Genomic DNA, 21668 nt, shown 5'->3' on the forward strand with positions numbered 1-21668 from the left:
AAATAAGTTCATTTGTATCATATTTTAGATTCCACAAGTAAGTGATATCATAAGCATTTGTAGTTCTCCTTCTGATTTACCGCACTTAGTAAGAGAGTCTCTAGGTCCATCTGTGTTGCTGCAAATAGCATTATTTCATTCTTTTTTATGGCTGAGTGGTATTCCATTGCGTATATATACCACATCTTTATTCATCTATCGTGGACATTTAGGTTGTTTCCATGTCTTGGCTATTGCAAATAGTACTACTATGAACACTGGGGTGCATGTATTCTTTCAAATTAGACTCTTCTGTGTATATATACCCAGGAGTGGGATTGCAGGATCATATAGCAACTGTATTTTTAGTTTTTTAAGGCGTCTCCATACTGTCACCCACCTCCCCCTCCCTAAAGGCAGAAGATCGGAGGCCCCGTGAGCCTGAAAAGGTGAAAGAAGCTCCGTCCTAGAGGACAAGGAGTCGAGGGCTTTGTGCAGACCCTTGGAGCTCACAGCTTCAGCCAGATCTGTAACTTAGAGGACAGATTCTCCAGGGGTCCCAGGAAAACATGGTCCACCCTTTCCCTTAGGTCATGGGAAGGCCAGGAATGCACATACATTCAGAATATCTGAAACCTGCTTTACAGAAGAGTGAAATCCTAATAGAGATTCCCCTTCAGATGCTGGGGGAGGTGACAGTTTGGAACCTCTCTCTGGAACAAGTTAGCCTGTAATCTCCCATCCGTCAGAGCCCTCATCAAGCAAATGCCAACTCCAAGCTGTAGGCCTCCCGAAAGGCTATGAATTATTTAAACCGATCAGCTGTCAATGAGTGGAACAATTATGGGGGTCAAATCCATCTGAACAGAGTGGTATTTTTCAGCCTGCTTGGAGATTGTCAGACTAATTTTCACGTATTTATTTCTGGCCCTTACAGAAAACGTATGACTGCAAGGTCAAAATATCTCTCTATCTCTGTAATTTTAGAACTTTAGAAGTAGAGAGACAGAAACCAGGAAAGAATATAGATTTGGGACCTAGCCTGCAATTCTGGTTGCCCTGTCCCTTGGGCAAATGATGTAAACCTGCTGAGCCCCAGTTTCCCCTTCAGAGTAATGGGTACGAGGAGGCCTGCCCTGGGAGAGAGTTCTGGATGTTAAACACATTGTAAGTAAAGTCTATTCGAAAGCTCAGTTATATGCTATTATGATTATTCTTTGCCTCACAGCCCAGCAAGATTGTCTGGTTATAAAGACACAAACTTAAAAACATCCCTCCAGGAGTTCCTGCTGTGGCATGGTAATTAAAGAATCTGACTGCAACAGCTCGGGTCTCTGCTGAGGTGTAGGTTCAGTCCCTGGCCTGGCGCAGTAGGTGAAAAGATCTGGCGTTGCCACAGCTGCAGCACAGTTCACAGCTGCAGATAGAATTCAACCCCTGGTCCAGGAATTTCCATATGCCACGGGTGCAGCCATAAAAAATAAAATAAAATAGATCCCTCCAAACAAACCAGCTGGTCAGTAGTCAGAAGATGCTAAGCTATATAATCTATATTTCATATTTCCATTTGTTTTCTTTTTCTTTTTTTTTTTTTTTTTTTTTTTTTTTGGCTTTTTACGGCCACACTTGAAGCGCATGGAAGTTCCCGGGACAGGAGTCGAATCAGAGCTGCAGCTGCAGGCTTATACCACAGCCACAGCAACACCAGATCTGAGCTGCATCTGAGACCTATCTGCAACTTTGCAGCAATGCCATATCCTTAACCTACTGAGAGAGACCAGGGATTGAACCTGCATCCTTACAGACACTACATCAGGTTCTTAACCCACTCAGCTACAACAGGAACTCCTCTATTTCAAATTTAATTGCATTTGTATGCAATCATTTGGTCTGTTAAGTCAAATTAGGGATTGTGGAGCTTTGGGTTTCAAAAAAATGCCCAGGCACTAATCTATTGGATTTTCCTTAATTCTCTTTTCACATTTGCTCATCCATCAACAGTCAATCAGTGCTGTTTGTGGTGTCACATATACTGTAGGTGTTTAATAAATGATTATTTTAATGAGTGCCGTGTTTAAGGAGAATCCTATAGTTAGATCAGTGTTCTATTGAAGCTGAGAGGCAGAGATAGAAACTAGATCCCTACATTCATATAGTTTATAATCTAAATATGGAAAGAAGGAGATCCCACAAGCACGCACACACACACACACACACACACACACACAGGTCCACTCATGCACACACATGCACGCGCACAGTGCCCCTGGACAGCCAAACATGAAAACAGGTGGTTTGGACTCCGAGTGCCACAGGAGTTCAGAGAGGACTTTTTGGCAGAGTCTAGACACAAGCCTTGCCTTGGAGGATGCATGGGGGCTACATACCGGAAGTACGCAGGCAGGCATCCTGGAGCCCGTGGGCCAGAGCCCAGGGAAGCAGGGACCCTGGGTCACCATCACCCTGGAGCTCGGTCTTGTGCCCCATGTGACCAGGAGAAGGCGTGAGAGTGGCACCTGGGAAAGACAGACGGGGAGGAAGAAGGGGTTTGAGAGCCACGAAGAGGTGACAAAGGCCCCAGAAGTAGTGAGCCTCGGTCCCCCACCTGGAAACTGGGGCTAAGAGTATCACCTGCCTCCTAGATCATACAGAGCTCCGAGAGGGCCGTGGGCCACTTAGAACAGAGCCGGCATCAGGCTGGAGCTGGGCATGCTTGCTGGTTTTTTTTTTTTTGGGGGGGGGTCACATCATCCTTAAGGTCTTGAGAAGGAACGGCGTGGATGAACTGTTTTAGGAAGCCGAGTCTGGCAAAGCAAAAAAACCAAGATAATTACCAGATATTTAGGCCAGAAGAGAACTGATTAGCATAGCTCTGTGAGGCACACTTAACAACACCCAGTGACCTAATTTCTCGGAGAAACAAGAACCCTCCCTTTATTCCTCCCGGTTCCAGAGGCAACATGAAGGCAAAGGCAGCACTGCCTCCACCAGCGCTTCGTCTCAAAGGGTTTTAACCAGCGGAATAATCTGAACAGCCTTTCAAGGTTCTGGGCAGATTAAACCTTTCCTCATCACCAGGCATGTGCTTACTGTCTAACGTTAACAGGTCGCGGAGGTCCTGCTGGCCTGCATTTTCTCCTTTCTCAATGGCCAATCCATTCAGCAGCACTGACTAAGTCATGGTGCTAAGAACTGAGCAGGACAAGGAGTTCAGAATGGGCCAGGCCTGGGCCCTAACTGTTGAGGGGGGAGAACGGTCATGTGAACAGCTCAAAACAATGAAATCATGGGGGAACCAGGCCAGAAGCTTGGGAGGGCTCAGTACAGGCACAAGAGAGGGAGCAGTGAATTCCAAGGAGGATGAAAGGGCCAGAAAGGTCCCTCCAAGGTAGGGGCTGAGTCTTAAATCTGACTCCGTGTGTTGCCTACGGGCAGGGGCGAGGCACGCTTGCAGAGGAAGAAGGACCAGCAAGGCCCAGAGGGTGAAGGAGCAAGGTGCTGGCCGGAGCTTCTGGTCATTGAGTGCCGTGGGAATGAGGGGATGGACAGAGGAAGCTGTGATACAGAAAACTAGAAGGACCAGCAGAGACCAGGTTCAAAAAGCCTTGAACGCCAGGCTCTCCTCTGAAGGCAACCAAGAGCCTCCTTGCATGGTTTTTAGAAAGGGTACAGTACATGTAGATATAAAATAATGACAGCACTTCCCGTTAATTGAGCATCTGCTATGTGCCTGGTACTGTTCTGAAGGCTTAGTGTACATTGGTTCATCCATTCCACCTTTACTGACAACTGTGAGTCTGGCACTACTTCAACCCCCACTTAGAGATGAGGAAATGGGTGTCCAGAATGGGCAAGTAGTCTGCCCGGGGTCACACAGCATCGGAAAGGACACACTGGCCTTCCAAACCAAGCAGCTTGGCTCCAGGGCCCGCATACTAATCACCAGTCTCTAGTGTTGCTAGAAAAGTCACTCTGGGTGGCAAGGGGAGCGGGGGGAGAGGAAGGGATGGATTGGAAGTTTGGGATTAGCCAATGCAAACTGTTACACGTAGAATGGATGAAAAACAGAGTCCTGCTGTGTAAACCAGAATGGAAAGAACATTTTTTATAAAGAATGGAGATCACTCTGCCTCCCCATAAAGGTGGACACTGGGAGAACAAGCCAGAGGGCCCAGATCTTTTCTCTTGCTACGGCCACGAACTCTCCTTCCTTTTAACAATTCTCTTCCCATCAGCCTCTCCACTCCACCCTGGTGTCTTTCTAGTGAGGCTTCCCATCCTCAGCATCTCCCTCTGGGCACCAGCCTGGTCTTTTGTGGGGTGCCAGCCTCTCAGGGCCCCGGCATCTCCTCATCAGGGCTCAGTTGTATAACCAGGAATCGATTTCTTCTGGGTCTCTTCTCTTTACATTTCAGCCTAAAACACATGCTTTTCTCCCTGGAAATTCCTATCTTAATTTTGCTTTCTTGTCCTGCAAACACTCGGAGATGATGCTTAGGAAAGAACTCCGTTTTATTACATTGCAGTCTAGCAAACATAATCGAATTAGGCGATGCCTTATTTGAGCATCCTTCAGCCGCATTCTCCCTCCCAGATTGCACTGTCCCTCTCGTCTCAGTTTTCTTGGTCGGCTTTGAGCAGTGAGCAGAAAAGAGAAGCAGTCTGGAATCTAGAATCTGATTCAAGGTCCCCAGTCTTGGACAGGCTGACCTCCCTGAACTTAGATCGCCTGTCGAGGAGGCAGAGGTCCAGGGAGTGTTCAAACCCCTTGGCATTTTAATGTGGCTTTAGTGAGATTAACCCTGCAACGTTCTGGTTCCTGGAAAAACTCTCCCACTAGAACCCTGGATCGAGTGTGAGCTCTAACGAAACAAGAAACTTGGGGATCCTGTCCATTGCAGGATCCCCAGTGTCCAGAACACAGGACAGTGCTTAGCGCCGAGTATGTGATCAGTGAGTGTTCTTTAATGAATCAGTATCACAATATGCCTCTCCATTTCTCTCCCTCTCTCTCTTTCACTTTCTCTCTCTCCCTCCCTCCCTCCCCCGTTCTGTGTATGTGTCTGACCCTGCAACTTTCTTGGCTCTTGAGTCCCTGCTATAAAACTCTTCAATTCTTTTGTGCTCTCCTGAACCTACCTTACGACTCCTGACTTGGTGGAACGAGGCCTGCTGCGTGATATCAAGTTACAGAATTTTTTTCCTGGCCACCCTCCTGCAATGCCCAGCCACAGGGGCAAAGCATTTAGCCAGGTGGTGAAGAGCAGAGCTGTGGCCAATCGAGATGAGGGTGCTGGTGATTTGGGTGTGCTCCGTGAGGAACTCAGGTGTGACCCCCTCCTAGGCATGGTTCGTGCTTGTCCCCGCAATGGACAGCCTCGTTCCTTCTGAGCCTCTTCAGGGCATCTGTGCCCTTGGTTAGAAGCGGGACCATGTGACTGAAGCCTGTGTCCTGAATTTCTCTTGTCTTCCAGCCCCCCACAGATGGGAGCTGGGTTAGAGCTGCCTTGTTCTTGCCCAGGACACAGCGGGTCCCCGTGACGTAGCCCTGCTAGACTCTGAACAGTATCAGACAGTCATCTAAGGCGCCCAAGGATGCTGAGGACTGTGAGCGAGGCAAACTCCTTGGATGTCTGCTTCCCACAGCTTGCGGGAGAGGCCCCCTTGCGACACATTAATAAAGATTAAAGGTCCCTCTAGTCCCTGTGATCTTCGCCATGTCAAAGGGAAAGAGTCATTTTTCTAGCCTTCTCTCCGTCGTTTATTAATACTGCAGGCTTTTGCTCTAAAAAGGAAAAACTCAGGATGCCTGGAGAAGATGGGTCCTCTGAGCACTTTACCTTTCCTATCACTTTGTCATTTCATTTCTTGCTTTTGTGTGCAGTGGTCATCGGGGCTCCAATTTCTCTGACTTTGGGGAGAGTAGGGACCACTCTTTCCTGTACCCATCCCTTGGCATAAACCAAAGACCTCTGGGCCCACAGAGTGCAAAACTGTCTAAAAGTTCACATTCAAGGGGGAAGTGCACCTAGTCGTCAACCCTGTATTTTCCCAGCACTTTGTCTGGGCCAGACACTGGGATAGGCGTTTGTCTGCTCTCACGGGACTTAGCCTGCTAATAGGAACTTGTCTTAAACCAGCGACAGGGCTGGGAACCAGGAATACTTGATTGAGGTCTGCTTTAAAAAGAGGGACTGGGTAGTTCCCACTGTGGCTCAACAGTAACAACCTGCCTAGTATCCTTGAGAACATGGGTTCGATCCCTGGCCTCTCTCAGTGGGTTCAGGATCCAGGGTTTCCGTGAGCTGCACTGTATGTCACAGAGTTGGCTTGAATCTGGCATGGCTGTGGTGTGGCTATAGGCTGGCAGCCACAGCTCTGATTCGACCCCTAGCCTGGGAACTGCCATATGCCTCAGGTGTGGCCCTAAAAAGACAAAGAAGAAAAACTATTATTATTCTAGAAACATGAGTTTTATTCTTCTTTATCTATTTAATGCTAAATTTTCTTGAATGTTATCATTTTTCAAGAAATATGAGTGCTCAAGAATCATTCAATATTGTCTGAATCCTTATTCCCCTACCTGGAGTCTCACAAATACACCGGCAAGAGGGATATCCTTATGCCCATTTTCCAGATGAAGAAACTGAGGCTCAGAAAAGTTAAGGAACTTACCTGAGGCCTCACAGGAAGTAAGGACAAATACACTGTTGAAATCCAGTAAGTCTGAGTCCCAAGCCCATCAGGCCATTTTGTCTCCAGTCCCAGAAGTTTTGTCCTCTGATGAGTTCTGGACCAGGTCCCCACCCCCTGCCACCTAGAGGACCATCAGTTTTGTTTGATGGCATGAAGTAGTTCCAAAACAGTTCTGCCTTCCACCCAGGGATCCCACAGCCATTCGCGCAGGAGAACTCTGAGACCTCAGGGTGACAGTAACACTGGATAAGGCAGCTGCTCTTAGGAACAGAACTCGGTTTTAAATTCCACACCCCAGGCTAAGCCCGACCCACAATCCTCCGGACTCCCCTTGGTGTTGGTGCAGTTATCAACCCCATTCACAGATGAGGACATAGGCCCAGGTCACTCAGCTCAGAGGTGGCAGAGGTGCTATGCCAATGCCACCCTTCTTCCTCTTCATCATATAATCCCCAACTGAGTAGGTGGTAGGTTTCCACCTGAAATATGTTCTCAGAAACCCATCATGGAAATTTTACTCCCCAACCTCCAAAGGACAGAGGAGAGCCATACCTCGCCCAGGAATGGGTCCAGTCTCCATGTCAGCCCAGCTCCTGGTGCCATTTCTCCCCACTGGAGACTTCGTCCAACTCCACTCTCCAACTGTGCATCTGGGAGGGTCCAAGCACAAGGGTGACTGATTTCACGGTCAAGGGGCTCATGGCCAAGGAACACAATGCCCGGCAAAGGCCTGAGCTCAGAGAACAGGTGCTAATGCTGGTCCAGGACATCAGCATCACAGCCAACAGCTTGTGAACTCTCACTGTCACCAAGCACTGTGCGATGCTATCACCAGATTTCTTTTTTCTTTTTTTTCTTTTTTCTTTTTTTTGGTATGAGGACATCCATTATAGCTTTATTTACAAATTAAAAAAAAGGAATCAGTCATTCAAAACCATGTCCCCTTTGTAAATCAACTATACTCCAATAACATTTGAAAAAATTAAATCACGTTCTTAACATTTAGCGATATGGAAAATGCAATCTATACAGGAGAGAGAAAAGCAACTTACAATACAGCACAAATAGTATTGTTGCGAAGTATGTAAGCTATATAGATGCATATGTTTTAAAGACTATAAGCTATAAAACAAGTATTACTAGTGGTTAGGAATTCCTGCTGTGGTGCAGTGTGTTAATGATCTGGCTCGTCTCTGTGGCTTTGTAGGTTCGATCCTCAGCTGGGGGCAGTGGGTTAAGGATCCAGTGTTGCCACAGCTGTAGCACAGGTCACAGATAACTGCTGAGATTCGATCCTTGGCCCAGGAACTTCCATATGTCCTGGGAGTGGCTGAAAAAGGGGGAAAAAAATAGTGGTTTTTCCCCAGGTTAAAGGTTGACATATTTTATGTCTTTATAATTGTCTGTATTTCCCAACTGTCTCAATAAACATGCATGAATGTTATATTCAGAACAAAATAAATGTTATTTTGAATTGACATTTTATTTCATATTTATATTAATTTGCAATCATGTTGCATTATAGATGCACATTACGGTGCACTCTTTCCTTTCGGTGAAGTAATTTTTTGGCGCCATCCTACCATCATGTTAACCATGTCTTAGTCACTCCTCGTAACTGTCTTGTGCTATTTTCCAGAGGAAGAAGCAGAGGCACACAGAGAGTAGGTTATTTAGTCCAAGTCACACAGCGAATGGGAAACTAGAAAAAGGTCTGATTTAGAAAACCATGGGTGAGGGGGCTGGGTAGGGACTGAGATGCGGTGACCGTCAGGGATATTCCCAAGGGGCAACTGGTGCCCTGTTTACTTCACAACCTGCATCTCCCAACCCTGGGTGCCCTCACCATGGGGCACTGTGTGGGTGAGAACTGGGCCAGCCAGGCACAGGCGCTGCCCCCTCTCTCCCAGGCAAGGTGGGGGACCCAAGCTGGCAGAGGGAAGGAGGCCACTGAGCTGGAAGTGGCCACGTCTTTGTTTGTGCGGGAACTCAGTGCCATGTGCTCAGTTCTGCTCAAATCACGTTGGCAAGAATTCCAGGAGCAGCGTGGAGTTTCCTTGTGATTTTCCAAGACAGAAAGTGAGAATGGGCTGGAATAAAACCAGCAATCGAAAGCATCAGGAGGAAAACAATGCCGAAACGTGGCAGATGCCTCTTCGTGCTTTGCATGAAGGGTGGCTGCTGCGGGGACCAGGGGTGGGGGGGTGGGGGGTGGAGCACAGCTCGCAAGCTCTGTGATCACCGACTCAGTCTCCACCAGGGTTGTCCCCAGGGAAGGTGGGGGGGGGGGGGTGATGGCCTGTGTGATTCAGAAGGGGATTCAACAAACATGTGCTGAGCAGCCCCTACATCGTGCCAGGTCCTGCCATGGGCACTGGGGACAGGAGATGACTCAGGTGCCTCCCTGCTCAGCAAGAGCTCGTGGTCTAAGGAGGAATGGCGACACATTTATGTACCACCGCATACAATAAAGCGGCACAGGTGTGTGCTGGGCGACGGGAGGCAACCTGGGAGGTTGAGGCTTCCGCAGGTACCAGGAACACAGTCATAATGGGCGTGTCCCTGTCTATCGCCCGGAGAGGGCTGGATGGTCAGACCAGGCTGGGAAGAAGGTACAGGGCCATCAGGCCACTGTCCTCCTGGCAGCACCGGTGGCAGGGAGCCAAAGGGGAATGAGTCAGGCTCCTCTGGGGGACCGCTTACTCAGGCAGCCAGAGGCAAGAGGAGCGGTGGGGGCCTCCTCTGGGGGTGGCAGCCTGGGGGAGGGGCAGTGGGGGGAGGTGAGATATGCAAGATGCTCCCTCTACATGCGAGATCCTAGCCACTGGCACAGGGGCTGTTGGACCACAGGTCTGTCTGATCCCCAAAGCAAACCCCACCCCCAGCATCCCAGAGTTGTCCCCTCGCCACCCTACCTCTATCTTCACCTCCTTTCCTGGCATGACCCCCAGGTCCTGCTTCTTTGGTCCTGTCCCTGCCCAGCTGATCCACGCCCCGCCGCCCCAATCTGGTTCATGGGAAAGAACACGGGTTTGGAGTCAGGAAGACACAGTACACCTTTACTAGCCGAGTGGACTTGGGCAAGTGACTTTAACCTCTCTGAGCCTCAGTGTCCCCATTTACCAGATGGAAACCGAGAGGCCTCTAGAAGTGAGGCGTGTGAAACAGTTAACACAATGGTTCAGGGCAGGGAAGGCTTTGGCCAGCGTGACTCCCCTTTCTCTCCTTTTCTCTCCGTGAGAAATGCCACTGTCATCTCCACGGTAGGTGGGCTTCCACAGCACATGGCCCCCAACCCCTACCCACTCCCTGGTGGCTCCACCCCAGCCTGCCCTCTGATTGGGGGTCAGAGCTCGAGCGGTGGGAAAAAAGGTGATTATCCAGGACCTCGGCTTCCAAAGGGTGGAGCCCCGCCTTCCATGCCTTAATAATGCATCAGGAACCTCAAGGTGGGGCTGTGTCTACACCCGCAGGGAAACGGCTGGTGTTCTCCGCCCACACCGTCTCTTAGATTTCCACTTCGTAAAGGGGTTCATCCTCTTCTGACAGATGGAGCGTGAGAAGGGCAAGCGCTTTGGAGAAACACCTTCAGACTCACTCTCCCCTATGCTCACGCCTCAGCCGCCCACAGCATCCCCTTGGCTGCTGTGACATACGACCCCTTCCCTCCTGACCTGCCCCCAGCTCTTCTCCATCTGAAGTCGCTTTAGAAGCTGGCCCCTGACCCCTCAGCCTGGGGAGGGAGCTCCGCCCCCATTTTCTCTGCCAGCACAGCAGCCTAGGATCCCTTCATAGCACTGTCCCAATCTGTGATTGTTCTGGCTTGTTCCTTTGTTCACTGTGGATATCCTGCTGTAGCCTGGAGGCTCAGTGAAGGCAGGAACATTCCTGCCAGGGCCACCACAGGGTATCCCGTACCCGAGCAGGACCTGGTACCCAGAGGATCCTGGATGTGAAAGGAAGGAAGGAATTAGAGAAGAGATAGAAGAGAAAGACAGGCTTAGTTAGGCCTGAAACCCAGCCCAACAATGAGAAGCCACAAGACAGTCAGTGAACTGCCTAGTTTCTGACCTTCATGGTCCTTGTCTATAAAATGGGAATAAGAGGAGTTCCCGTCGTGGTACAGTGGTTAACGAATCTGACTAGGAAGCATGAGGTTGTGGGTTCGATCCCTGGCCTTGCTCAGTGGGTTAAGGATCCGGCGTTGCCATGAGCTGTGGTGTAGGTTGCAGACATGGCTTGGATCCCTCATTGCTGTGGCTCTGGTGTAGGCCAGCAGCTACAGTTCCGATTCGACCCCTAGCCTGGGAACCTCCATATGCTGCAGGAGCAGCTCAAAAAATGGCAAAAAGACAAAAAAAAAAAAAAATGGGAATAAGAGTGACCATTTATGGAGTTCCCACTGTGGCTTAGAGGGTTAAGAATCCAACTAGTATCCATGAGGACATGCATTTGATCCCTGGCCTCGCTCAGTGGGTTAAGGATCCAGTATTGCCATAAGCTGCGGCATAGGTCACAGATGCAGCTCAGATCTGGTGTCACTGTGGCTGTGGCATAGGCCTCAGCTGCAGCTCCAGTTCGACCCCTAGCCTGGGAACTTCCATGTGCCACATGTGCATAAAAACCATACTGTGGTCCTAAAAATAAAAAATTAAGGAAGAATAACCACTTCAGGATTTTTAAGGCACTCTCATGTGTGAAATGCCTAGTAAGTAGTGAGTGCTTCCTGTGCTCTTCTTCCCTCCCCCAAACCCCTTAACAGTCTCCAACGGTCTGTCCAGCGGGGACTGTCACCCCCTTTCCCTTTCTGCCAAGGCAGCATTCTCTTAATGTCAAGGGGAGCATTGGCTCTGATCCTGGCTCTTGTCCTGGTTTGAAATTCACAGCCCAGGGCCCATCTTCCTCCCAATCAAGGTTACACCTGCCCACATGGGTTCACCAACCACTTTCTGTTCACTCCTGTGTCTTCATGAGGTCTTTGTTCATATTTGTTGCCTCTATATTTGTGTGAACAACTTAAGGAGTCCCACAGGCCACACTGGCAGCCCTACTGCAAATCAGTACACACTGTAATACTCCACGGTAATCCATTTATACATGACAATCCAGAGGAATGTGCTGGACAGCCCTCTAGAAATGACAAGTCTATAGGCTCTTTCCCCAAAACACAAAGTCCCTGATGGCCCACTGTCTCAGTAAACCTCTCCAGGGCCTCGGTACTCAAAGCAGATGGAAGTGGACAAGGATCTCTTCCCCAGGCACCAGAACCACACCACGATTTTACCACCTGCCTGGTTCACTAGGGCCCCAGGGTCCTCTGGGTCTGCTTGATATTCTGGATTCAGAAGCTCCCACTCTCTGGGTCACGGCAGCAGACACACACAATTTTCAGGACATTCTCCCTTGTGACAGCACTGCCCATTCACAGGCCAATCTTATCATGTCCAGTAAAAAAAAAAAAGAAAAGTTTTAAGACTCATAAAAATGACAACTTTATACAGGTAAAAAAGTACAGGCAGAGTGCAAATCCAGCATCCAGCCCACCCAACTTCAGAAACAACATCTTATAAACTTCTCAATCCAGGGAACCTTCATCCAAATAAAGGCAATTCCAGCCCCAGGGTACCCCGGCCTGATTTCTAGAGCAGGCTTCGCACCTTTTCTCCCAGGTAGAGGCTTCCTGAGCCCAGGCCAGGGAGCTCTGTCCTCAACATACGAGTCCTGTGTGTCTTCCAAGGTCCGTGGCTCTTTTCCTTTGAGGCTGGGTTCTGTATATCCCAAGTCCAACCACAAAACATAACCTTCACTGATTTCCATCTCCTATTAAACTGAAGACATGGACACCTGGGTTCCCTTTTGCTCAGCTCTCCTCCCGTGCCCCAAGCCACTTGGTCTCTCCAGAAGGAATTAAAAAGGCAAGAGTTAGGCGTTCATCCTCAACAGTTAAGCCGCAGGTATCTCACACATATACACAGTCATCTCCGCATGATCAGAGCAAACATCAGGAACCAAGGCACGTGCCACACAGAAGTGACCATCCATTACTGTAGAGCTCTTGGTGTCTGTTCCACAGATGCTGTCAGGCACTTCTGTGTGCCAGGCACCGTGCCAGGAGCTGGGATGCAATAGTGGACAGAGCAAACAAAAGTCCTCAGCCTCATGAAGGGCCCTCATTCTACCAAAGATAGACAGTCAATAAACAAATCAAAAACCAAATGTAGGTCAGATGGAAGTAAGTGCTGGGGGGAAGAATTTAACAGGGAAGTGGGTTAGGGAGGGTGGGCAGAGGAGCTGCAGATTGACCTGGGGAGGCCAGGGAAGGAAGGGAGGGAAAGAGCCACAATGATATCTGGGGCAGAGCCTCACGTGGCAGAAGAAACAGGAATGTGCTCAGTGCATTTGAGAAGGACAAGGAGGCCAGTGTCTCTGGAGCTGGGGAGGTCAGGGAGGCAGCGGAGGCCATACCAAAAAGTCCTTCTTGGAGTTCCCATTGTGGCACAGGGGAAACGGATCCCACTAGCATTCATGAGGATGCAGGTTCGATCCCTGGCCTCCCTCAGTGGGTTGGGAATCCGGCATTGCTGTGAGCTGTGGTGTAGGTCGCAGACATGGCTCAGATCCCGCAGTGCTGTGGCTGTGGTGTAGGCTGGCAGCTGTAGCTCTGATTCGACCCCTAGCCTGGGAACTTCCATATGCCACAGGTGCACCCCTCCCCCCCAAAAAAAAGGGAAGGAAGAAAAGAAAAGAAAAATCTTTCTTTGGCTTTTGTTCTGAGCACAGTGGAAGCCACTGGAGGGCTTCAGTGGAGGAGGGTCCTGATCTGGTTGGTCGGTGGGGAACAGACCCCAGGGACCAGAGTAGAATCAGGGAGACCACTCAAGAGGCCATCACCACAGTCCTGGTGAGTAAGAATGTGGCTTGGGCTGGGGAGTTGGGAGGAGGTGATGAGAAGTGGTTGGATTGGGGCTCTGTGTTGAAGGTAAGGCCCACAGGATTTGTTAGGGACTGGATGTGGGTTAGGAGAGAAAGACAGGAGTCAAGAATGAGCCTAAGTTTGAGATCAACTTAGTATCATTGGCAAGCTCATCAATGCATAGTCTCTTCTTCCCCTGAACCATTTATAACAAACATAACTACAGGAGCCTGGCTCTCTTTCCTGGGAAAATTCATTTCCTAACTTAAATCGACTCTCAGAAGGAGTAAATTAGAGTCTATTTATTAGACGACTCTATCCTATGCTGCCCAAATGTTTTCAGGAGCCCCTGACATGAACCTAGTTAAAGAGATTTGAAAGGATAACGTCAATCACACTCATGCGGAGCCTCATTCATTTGTGCAACAAACGTTTCCTGAGTGCCTCGTGTGTACTGGCAACTGTGGTCTTTAACTACGGGCTGAACCTATAAAGAGCAAGAAAACATAGTTGCCCTCTGTTTTCCAGAACCTTATGGCCAAGGAAAGGAGACAAACACATAAACTGATGATACATTACCATACAAGGAAGTGGGATTGAATCCCAGAACAGAACCAAGGACATCAAGAAGCTAATTGCAGAGAAGGGGAGGAAGGCTTCACTTGACCCAGACTTTTATTACTAAAATAAGATCTCAGGTGGAGTAGTTTCTATTCTCCTTACAGGCACTATCTTGCCATAAATCTAGGAGGCTAAACATGTGTAACCCTAACAAATAATAAAGCTCCAAGCGGCTCCGTTCTGCAAAGAGTCGCATATTAAGAAACCAGTCAAAGAGTAATTTTAAAAGATTTTCAATCCAGAGTTCCCATCGCGGCGCAGCGGAAACGAATCCAACTAAGAACCATGAGATTGCGGGTTCGATCCCTGTTCTCGCTCTGTGAGTTAAGGATCCGGCATTGCCATGAGCTGTGGTGTAGGTCACAGATGTGGCTCAGACCCAGTGTTGCTGTGGCTGTGACACAGGCCAGCAGCTGTAGCTCCAATTCGACCCCTCGCCTGGGAACCTCCATATGCCGTGGATGCAGCCCTAAAAAGAAAAAAGAAAAAAAAGAGAATTTTCAATCCAATCTCTACCTATGACCCCTAAAGACCATTAAAGAGGATGATCCAATTTCTAATCCACAGAAACATTCCTCACTCCTAGAGCCTCTTAAACCAAATACCAAAATTCTCCCACCCGGGGCCCAGTCTTCTGTTCTCTCCCCTCCCCCATCACTGCTGCTTTTAGTCAAGATGACCTTGAGCTTGCTCTCTCATCTTGTCCCCTCTCTGTCTGCCTCTCTGCTTCTCTCAATGCTTTTCCTCATTCTCCATGACAAAGATGGAGACAGCAGTTTGGCAAGAAACTAAGTTGGGATGGGGAAAAGCAGGAATGTGTGCAGTCACGTTTGTGTAAAAAGCTGCGATCCTCTCTCGATATAACCAGAGTGCCCAACATAGAGAAAAGACTTCAGCATGTGAAGTTCTAAGAGATCCCTCTGAAAGTCTTCTAAATGAAGATCACTCTGACACCCTAACAAGTCTGAATTAAACCAGAACATTTTTATACGGCTGAGGTTAAGCCAGTATTTCTTAACAGACTTTATATCTGGGTTTTGACTTTTGATTTTTGAAGGGCATGGTTTTTTCCAGTCTCTCCAAATACGCTAATTGGATACACTAAGCATCCTAATGGGCTTCTTAAAAGTGTAGGTTTTAAAACCACAAGAAGAAAGGGGACCATGTGGAGAAAATCATATGCAAACTCGTGCTTAGTACAAACAGACTGTAGAAGGAATGAAAAAAGTTCCTCAAAGAGAAAGGTTAACTCTCTTCTGAGAATACAGGAAACATCATTTAGATGCGGCAGGTAAGAGCTTGGCCCACAGTTTTTGCATTACTATATTTGTTCTAAAACAAACGAAATCCAACTCTAAAAGTAACATCCCCCTCCAACACACACATATGCACTGTTCTAGGAGTAACCAGAAAGATCTGTCCTAGCTCATGTTTTTGAGAGGCCTCCTGCTTTCCCCTTCATCATATAAGAATCCTTGAGGTCTTGACAGAGGTCCTATCAAGACGTTCTAAGAAAGGGCCTGTAGTCTTCAGGTCATCTCCATATCTTCCTGGTCCTGAAGGTGGGCAGCTCCATTGCCCCCACAGCCATGGACACAGGGGACGGGCCCACGCTGGGAGCTCAGGGCCAGGATCCTCCGCAAAGCTCAGAGCCCTCCGGCCTCTCCGGGTTGGCGCTCCTTGACCTCTCACAGCCCTCAGAGTCCTTCTCATGTCACGTAACGCAGCTCTGTTGTCTCCAGGAGTGGTTTGGGCCAGGGTGATCCCAGGAGAAGCTGGGAGAAGAGGCCAGATTTGGGACACATTCTGAAAGTGGAGTTGACAAGACTTACTAGCTGATCAGACTTGGTGTGAATTAGAGAGATGAGTCAAGGGTGACTCCAAGTTTTCTGGCCCAAACAACTGGAAGGATGGAGCTGCCATGTTCTGAGGGGAGGAACAGATTGAGGGTTGGATGGGGATCAGAAGCTCAGCTGAGGACATGTCAAGTGTTCCACCCCTGGAGTGAAAATGTCAAGTTGGGATGGCCCCGGGGGCAGGGACAGCAGCACAATGAGAAAGGCAAGAACCAACTCATGCAGTCTTTGGAGGTCATGGAGAGGAGTTTGAATATTTTTCTTTTTTGCTGTTGTTTTGCTTGTTTTGTTTTTTCCCACTGTACAGCATGGGGACCAAGGTACACATAAAATGTATACATAATTTTTCCTCCCATTGTTGTGTTGCAGTGTAAGTATCTAGACATAGTTCTCAATGCTACACAGCAGGATCTCATTGTAAATCCATTCCAAGAGCAATAGTTTGCATCCGTTAACCCCAAGCTCCCGATCCCTCCCACTCCCTCTCTCTCCCCCCAGGCAGCCACAAGTCTACTCTCCAAGTCCATGATTTTCTTTTCTGTGGAAATGTTCATTTGTGCTGCATATTAGACTCCAGTTATACTTATATGGTATTTGTCTTTCTCTTTCTGACTTATTTCATTCAGTATGAGAGTCTCTAGTTCCATCCATGTTGCCGCAAATGGCATTATGTCATCCTTCTTTGTGGCTGAGTAGTATTCCATTGTGTATATATACCACATCTTCCTAACCAAATCGTCTGTTGATGGACATTTGGGTTGTTTCCATGTCTTGGCTATTGCAATGAACATGTGGGTGCATGTGTCTTTTTTAAGGAACATTTTGTCCGGATATATGCCCAAGAGTGGGACTGCTGGGTCATATGGTGGTTCTATGTATAGATTTCCAAGGTACCTCTATACTGTTCTCCATAGTGGCTGTACCAGCTTAGTTTGAATATTTTTCTTGGTGAAATGGGAAACCATAGAAGAGTTTTAAGTACCACCTACATAGAAGATTATGCTGACCACTTCTGGGAGAATGGAAGAGAGGAGAAGAATGGAGAAAAGCCGTTGTGAAACCTCTACAGGGAGGATGATGGCTATGACTGGGATGAGAGAGTGGAGAAAAGGAACAGATGTGGGACAAGATTTGCTGGTGGATGGGATATAACTGCGATTGCAGAGAGGAGAAAGAAGCAAAGATTGACTCCCAGGGGTCCATCTTGAGCAAACGTGGGTGTAGATAAAGTCATTTACTGTGATGCCAAAGGGGGCATTAAGACTCCAATTTTATGCAGAAATATTGTTGGATAAGGTGTTACTTGGGTAGGGAAACGATAAAAAGATGTTCACCCAGGGGGTCCTGGAGATGGAAGGCTGAAGAGGAAGGAAGGAAAGGAGTAGATGGTTTGAGGCAGAGGGAACCACGTGTTCCCATTGTTGGACTTGTATGGGGCACTCTAAGCAAGGCTGTGCTGGAATATATGAACAGTGGATTCAAGACAAGCTAGAAATGCCAACAGAAGCCTAGTGAAGGAGAGTCTTTTGTTTCATGTGACCCGGAGCAATGGGTCCCGAGGACACTCTACATAGTGAGTTCTTCATTATCTATTTCACTGATAAAGAATTGTCCTTGTGCAATTATAGGGTATTATATTTTTCTGCTGTTTGATTTGGAAACCATCTGGCTTTTCTAAATTTTTTATTTGCATTTCCTCATGGGCCTCTTGGACACTTGCCATGACTTGATGGAATTGTTTTAAAAGGGCTGAACTTACACTGGAAAAAGAATTGCATCATTTTCTCAGGTTGATACCAAGGACTTGCTGATAGCAGACCTGAGTGATGCTGTTACCTGGCTGATGCACACCTTCCTGGCAATTGGAAACTAGACTTTTGAGTATGCAGATTTCTCCTCTAGCTCTTGCTTTATTAGACAAAGGTCTTAAATATATCCCAGAGTTATGCAATCATTTATTCATTCAACAAAAATTTTTTTCAATCCCTACTTTGTTTCAGGGGAGCTGGAGATCTGGGGATAGAGTAGGGAGAAAAACACTGAGCCAGTTCCTGCTTCCATGAAGCTTAGACACACACACTCATACACACCTACAAACTGTGCCAAGTGTTGTGAAGGAAATGTACTAGGAGTTAGGAGAGTGGGTAATCAGAGGTTTATCTAGCCTAGGAAAATCTTCCCTTTAAGGGGTGACATGGTAATTAGGTGAAAGGTGAGGAAGAATGTTCTAGGCAGAAGCAAGAGCATGTGCAAAGGTCCTGAGGCAGGAGAGCAAATTGAGTTAATTAAAGACCAAGAAGCAGAGCTCCCTTCATGGCTCCGTGGTAACGAACCTGACTAGGATCCATGAGGATGTGGGTTTGATCCCTGGCCTCACTCAATGGGTTAACAATCCCAAGTTGCCTTGAGCTATAGTGTAGGTCGCAGATGCAGTTTGGATCTTGCATTGTTGTGGCTGTGGTGTAGGCTGGCAGTTGTAGCTCCAATTTGACTTCTAGCCTGGGAAATCCCACCTGAAGCCCTAAAAAAGCAAAAAATAAAAAATAAAATAAAGACCAAGAAGGAAGGTAGAGTAGCTAGAGCAGAGAGTGAAGCAAGACTGCGGAAGGTGACACCAAAACAGATGTTTATTTTTATCCTTAGAGCAATGGGGACCACTGAGATGTCGTAAGAACCTGAGAATTGACATGATAAGATTTGCACTTTCAATGATCCCTCTGACTATAGTGCAGATGAAGAGAAAAGAAAGAGCAAGAATGATTGAGGGCACACCTGTAAGGAGGCCACGGCAGCTGTCCAGATGAGAGAGGATGGAGGCCTGGACTAGGATGGTGAGAAGAGAGGGAGAAAAGTGAAAGAATCTGAAGGTCAATCAATAGGACTGAATGTGGTTAAGTAAGTGACAACATCCATAGGAATTTAAAATGAAGATATGCCAGAATCATTGGACTTATTGATCATTTGCAGTATGGCTAATCCATGGCAACAAAAGCCATTCTGAGCTATTGTGAGCTGACAGTGACTGGCTGGTTTGAATAAATAACATCATTGCCTACCCCCTGCAATCAGACCACCAACCAAAGGCTACAAGAAAATATAAAATAAGGATCCAGGATCCCTACCTCATGAATTAACACCCAGCTCATTTCTTTATTTTTTCCTTTGTCTACTCTTATGTGAGCAATCTCCTAACATGCAAGAAGTTATGGGAGCCCAGAGGAGAGAACACCCATGTCTAGAGTTCAGAAAGGTGTGGCAGGGGAAGTAAAAAGTGGAGAAGGTTGAGGAGAATCCCAAACAGAATAAAAAAGCATAACACTAGACAGTCTAGGAGGTATGTGGTGTGACTGGCGCTCAAAGTGTTGAGGAATAAGAAAATGGCCATTATTGCAGATAATGGGTTTTACATTTTATTCATAGAAAAGAGGCAATTATTTGCCCCATTTTATAGACTAAAATAGGCGTCTTTGATTTTTATGGGAGTTTTGAAAGCAAATATAGCTGATTGCAAATCAATTTTAGTGAGGCTATGGATAAACTTGGCTAAGGCGCTGCTCATAGGAGCAATGACAGCAGGCTTATCTGATTCAGATTTCATCACTTCTTGAACAGCTCCCAAACAAAGTCTTGTGTTCTTCCCCCTGTATAATAGTGAATTTTACTCCAGTGAATTTTCTTTTCTCAGTATGCCAGGATTGATGTCATTATCTCAAACTCGAGTTAGGAAACAGATACCTTACAGTAAATGGGTCAGTTTCATCCTACGCTGGCCAACCATACGTATTAAATAGGTATTTCCCTATAAAACAGAGGGAAATAGATAACAAAGGAAAAAGAAATGCATATATTACCATGGAAAGATATTCCTGAGATATGAGCTTACTGTTAGTCATTTCTCACCTTTTTTTAAAAATCAAGCCAAGTCAAGATTGTTGATAGATTTTTTTTTTTTTTTTTTTGTCTTTTTGCCTTTTCTAGGGCTGCTCCCTCGGTATATGGAGGTTCCCAGGCTAGGGGTTCAATCGGAGCTGCAGCCTCCGGCCTACGCCAGAGCCACAGCAACTCGGGATCCGAGCCACGTCTGCAACCTACACCACAGCTCATGGCAATGCCAGATCCTTAATCCACTGAGCGAGGCCAGGGATCAAACCCGCAACCTCATGGTTCCTAGTCAGATTCGTTAAACACTGCGCCATGACGGGAACTCCTGATAGATTTTTTTAGGATGAGAAACCCAACACATAATTTTTATTGCTGGAGTTTACATCTATCCTTAATTTCCTTTGGTTTTGCTTTATATTTTTATTCTAATCCAATGTTGCTCAAACTCTAGCATAAATTAATGGGAGTGGTGCTCTATACCCCCCAAAAAAAAACCCTGATTCTATACAGGAAATTTTATGTAGAAATATGTGTTGGGGCTTTTTAAGATTACACATGGTTGCACCTTAGAATGTTTGTTTTCACATTTCTTTCACTGTGGAAATAGGAGTTGAATGAGGAGGAAGGCACAAAAGTGAAAGAAGGAATGCTTTAGGTACATTTCCCATTATGAGATTCCTGTAGTCCTAGAGATACAACATCTCCAGAAAGTGATTTAACATCCATAAATGCGACATGACATAATCTGCAGCCATCAAGGAAAAAATATATCCTCCCTCTTTCTCTATCCAATAAGTAAACTTTGAAAACAATTACAAGCCCATGTAATAATAATGCAGAAACTTGCATCTCCATAGCAATTTTCACTAGAGAATTTCTCAGTGCTTTGCAAATAATTAATTAGACCCCCTAACATCTCGTGAGGGAGCCAAGAAACATGGGTATGCATTGGAAAAAACCCCAGTACTGACTCGCTGTCACCTCTGGGGTGGATGAACAGCTGTTGTTTTAAAACTGAATGGCAAACTGAATTCAACATTTTAGAACATTATTGGAGTCAGAATTCCAAGATGCAATATGAAACTGGATTTGGTGCAGGCTTTTTGTCCTATAAGTGTGATCAAAGGGATGAGAGCAAGATACCGTTTCCTATGTCATGGGCCATCACAGTATCCCCTAAGGCTAGATTTGCCCCTTGGCATGAAATAACTGTCAGGTTTATCATCCCAGAGATGACCCCATTACCAAGCAATTTTGCCTTAAAGTATGTAACAAACTTTTCCAACAAACACATACATATACAGGACTTTTTATTTGCCAGGTACTGCTTTAAGTGCTTAGTAACTTATAACTCACTTATCTTCACAGAAACTCCTTTGGGGGTTGTTATTGTTGTTTTACCATTTTACAGGTGAAGAAACTGAGGCATAGAGGCTTAAGAAGTTGCCCAAGGTCACTCAGCTAGTGAGTATCTGAGCCAGCATTAGTCTGGTTCCAGAGTCCTTCATGCTACCTCTCAGGGTTGGCCTCACAGGAAATAAACTTGAACACTTGCAAAGTGGCGCATTTTCTCAACTTGGTCATGCAGGTTGTGTCTTTTTTCAAGCAGTGTTTCCCCCACTCATCCCCCACTTATGTGGTTTCCAGGAGTAGTGACTGAGAGGCAAGAAGCCAATCTGAGAAAAAGGAAATACGCTCAGCTGGCTTCAGGACCGTGGAGA

The 21668-nt window shown here is 47.0% G+C and overlaps 2 protein-coding genes across 8 annotated transcripts in view; one reads left to right on the forward strand and one right to left on the reverse strand.

Annotated features, from left to right (window-relative positions):
• The window catches only part of CACNG2 (calcium voltage-gated channel auxiliary subunit gamma 2), a 118914-nt gene that overhangs the window by 30367 nt on the left and 66879 nt on the right, over positions 1-21668 (forward strand). The gene's annotated exons all lie outside the window — the stretch shown is intronic.
• The window catches only part of LOC146403132 (uncharacterized), a 109412-nt gene that overhangs the window by 27459 nt on the left and 60285 nt on the right, over positions 1-21668 (reverse strand). For 4 of the 7 annotated variants that reach the window (XR_014803077.1, XR_014803078.1, XM_084955452.1 and 1 more), the window contains exons 2-3: positions 7228-7325; positions 2367-2495 (exon numbers count right to left, since the gene is read on the reverse strand). Coding sequence is in view for 3 of the 7 variants with exons in the window: in XM_084955452.1 (XP_084811578.1) it covers positions 2367-2495; positions 7228-7325 (227 nt within the window). In the remaining 4 variants the exon portion in view is untranslated. Of the gene's footprint in view, positions 1-2366; positions 2496-2614; positions 2784-7227; positions 7326-21668 lie in introns of those variants that run through there. The other 3 variants (XR_014803079.1, XR_014803080.1, XM_084955453.1) reach the window with 3 other exon arrangements.

The sequence above is a fragment of the Sus scrofa genome, chromosome 5 (assembly GCF_054392235.1).
Source record: "Sus scrofa isolate SSC_HxYL_T2T_F1_AM1 chromosome 5, Sscrofa_HxYL_maternal_Yorkshire_Landrace_v2.0, whole genome shotgun sequence".
Taxonomy (NCBI): Eukaryota; Metazoa; Chordata; class Mammalia; order Artiodactyla; family Suidae; genus Sus; species Sus scrofa.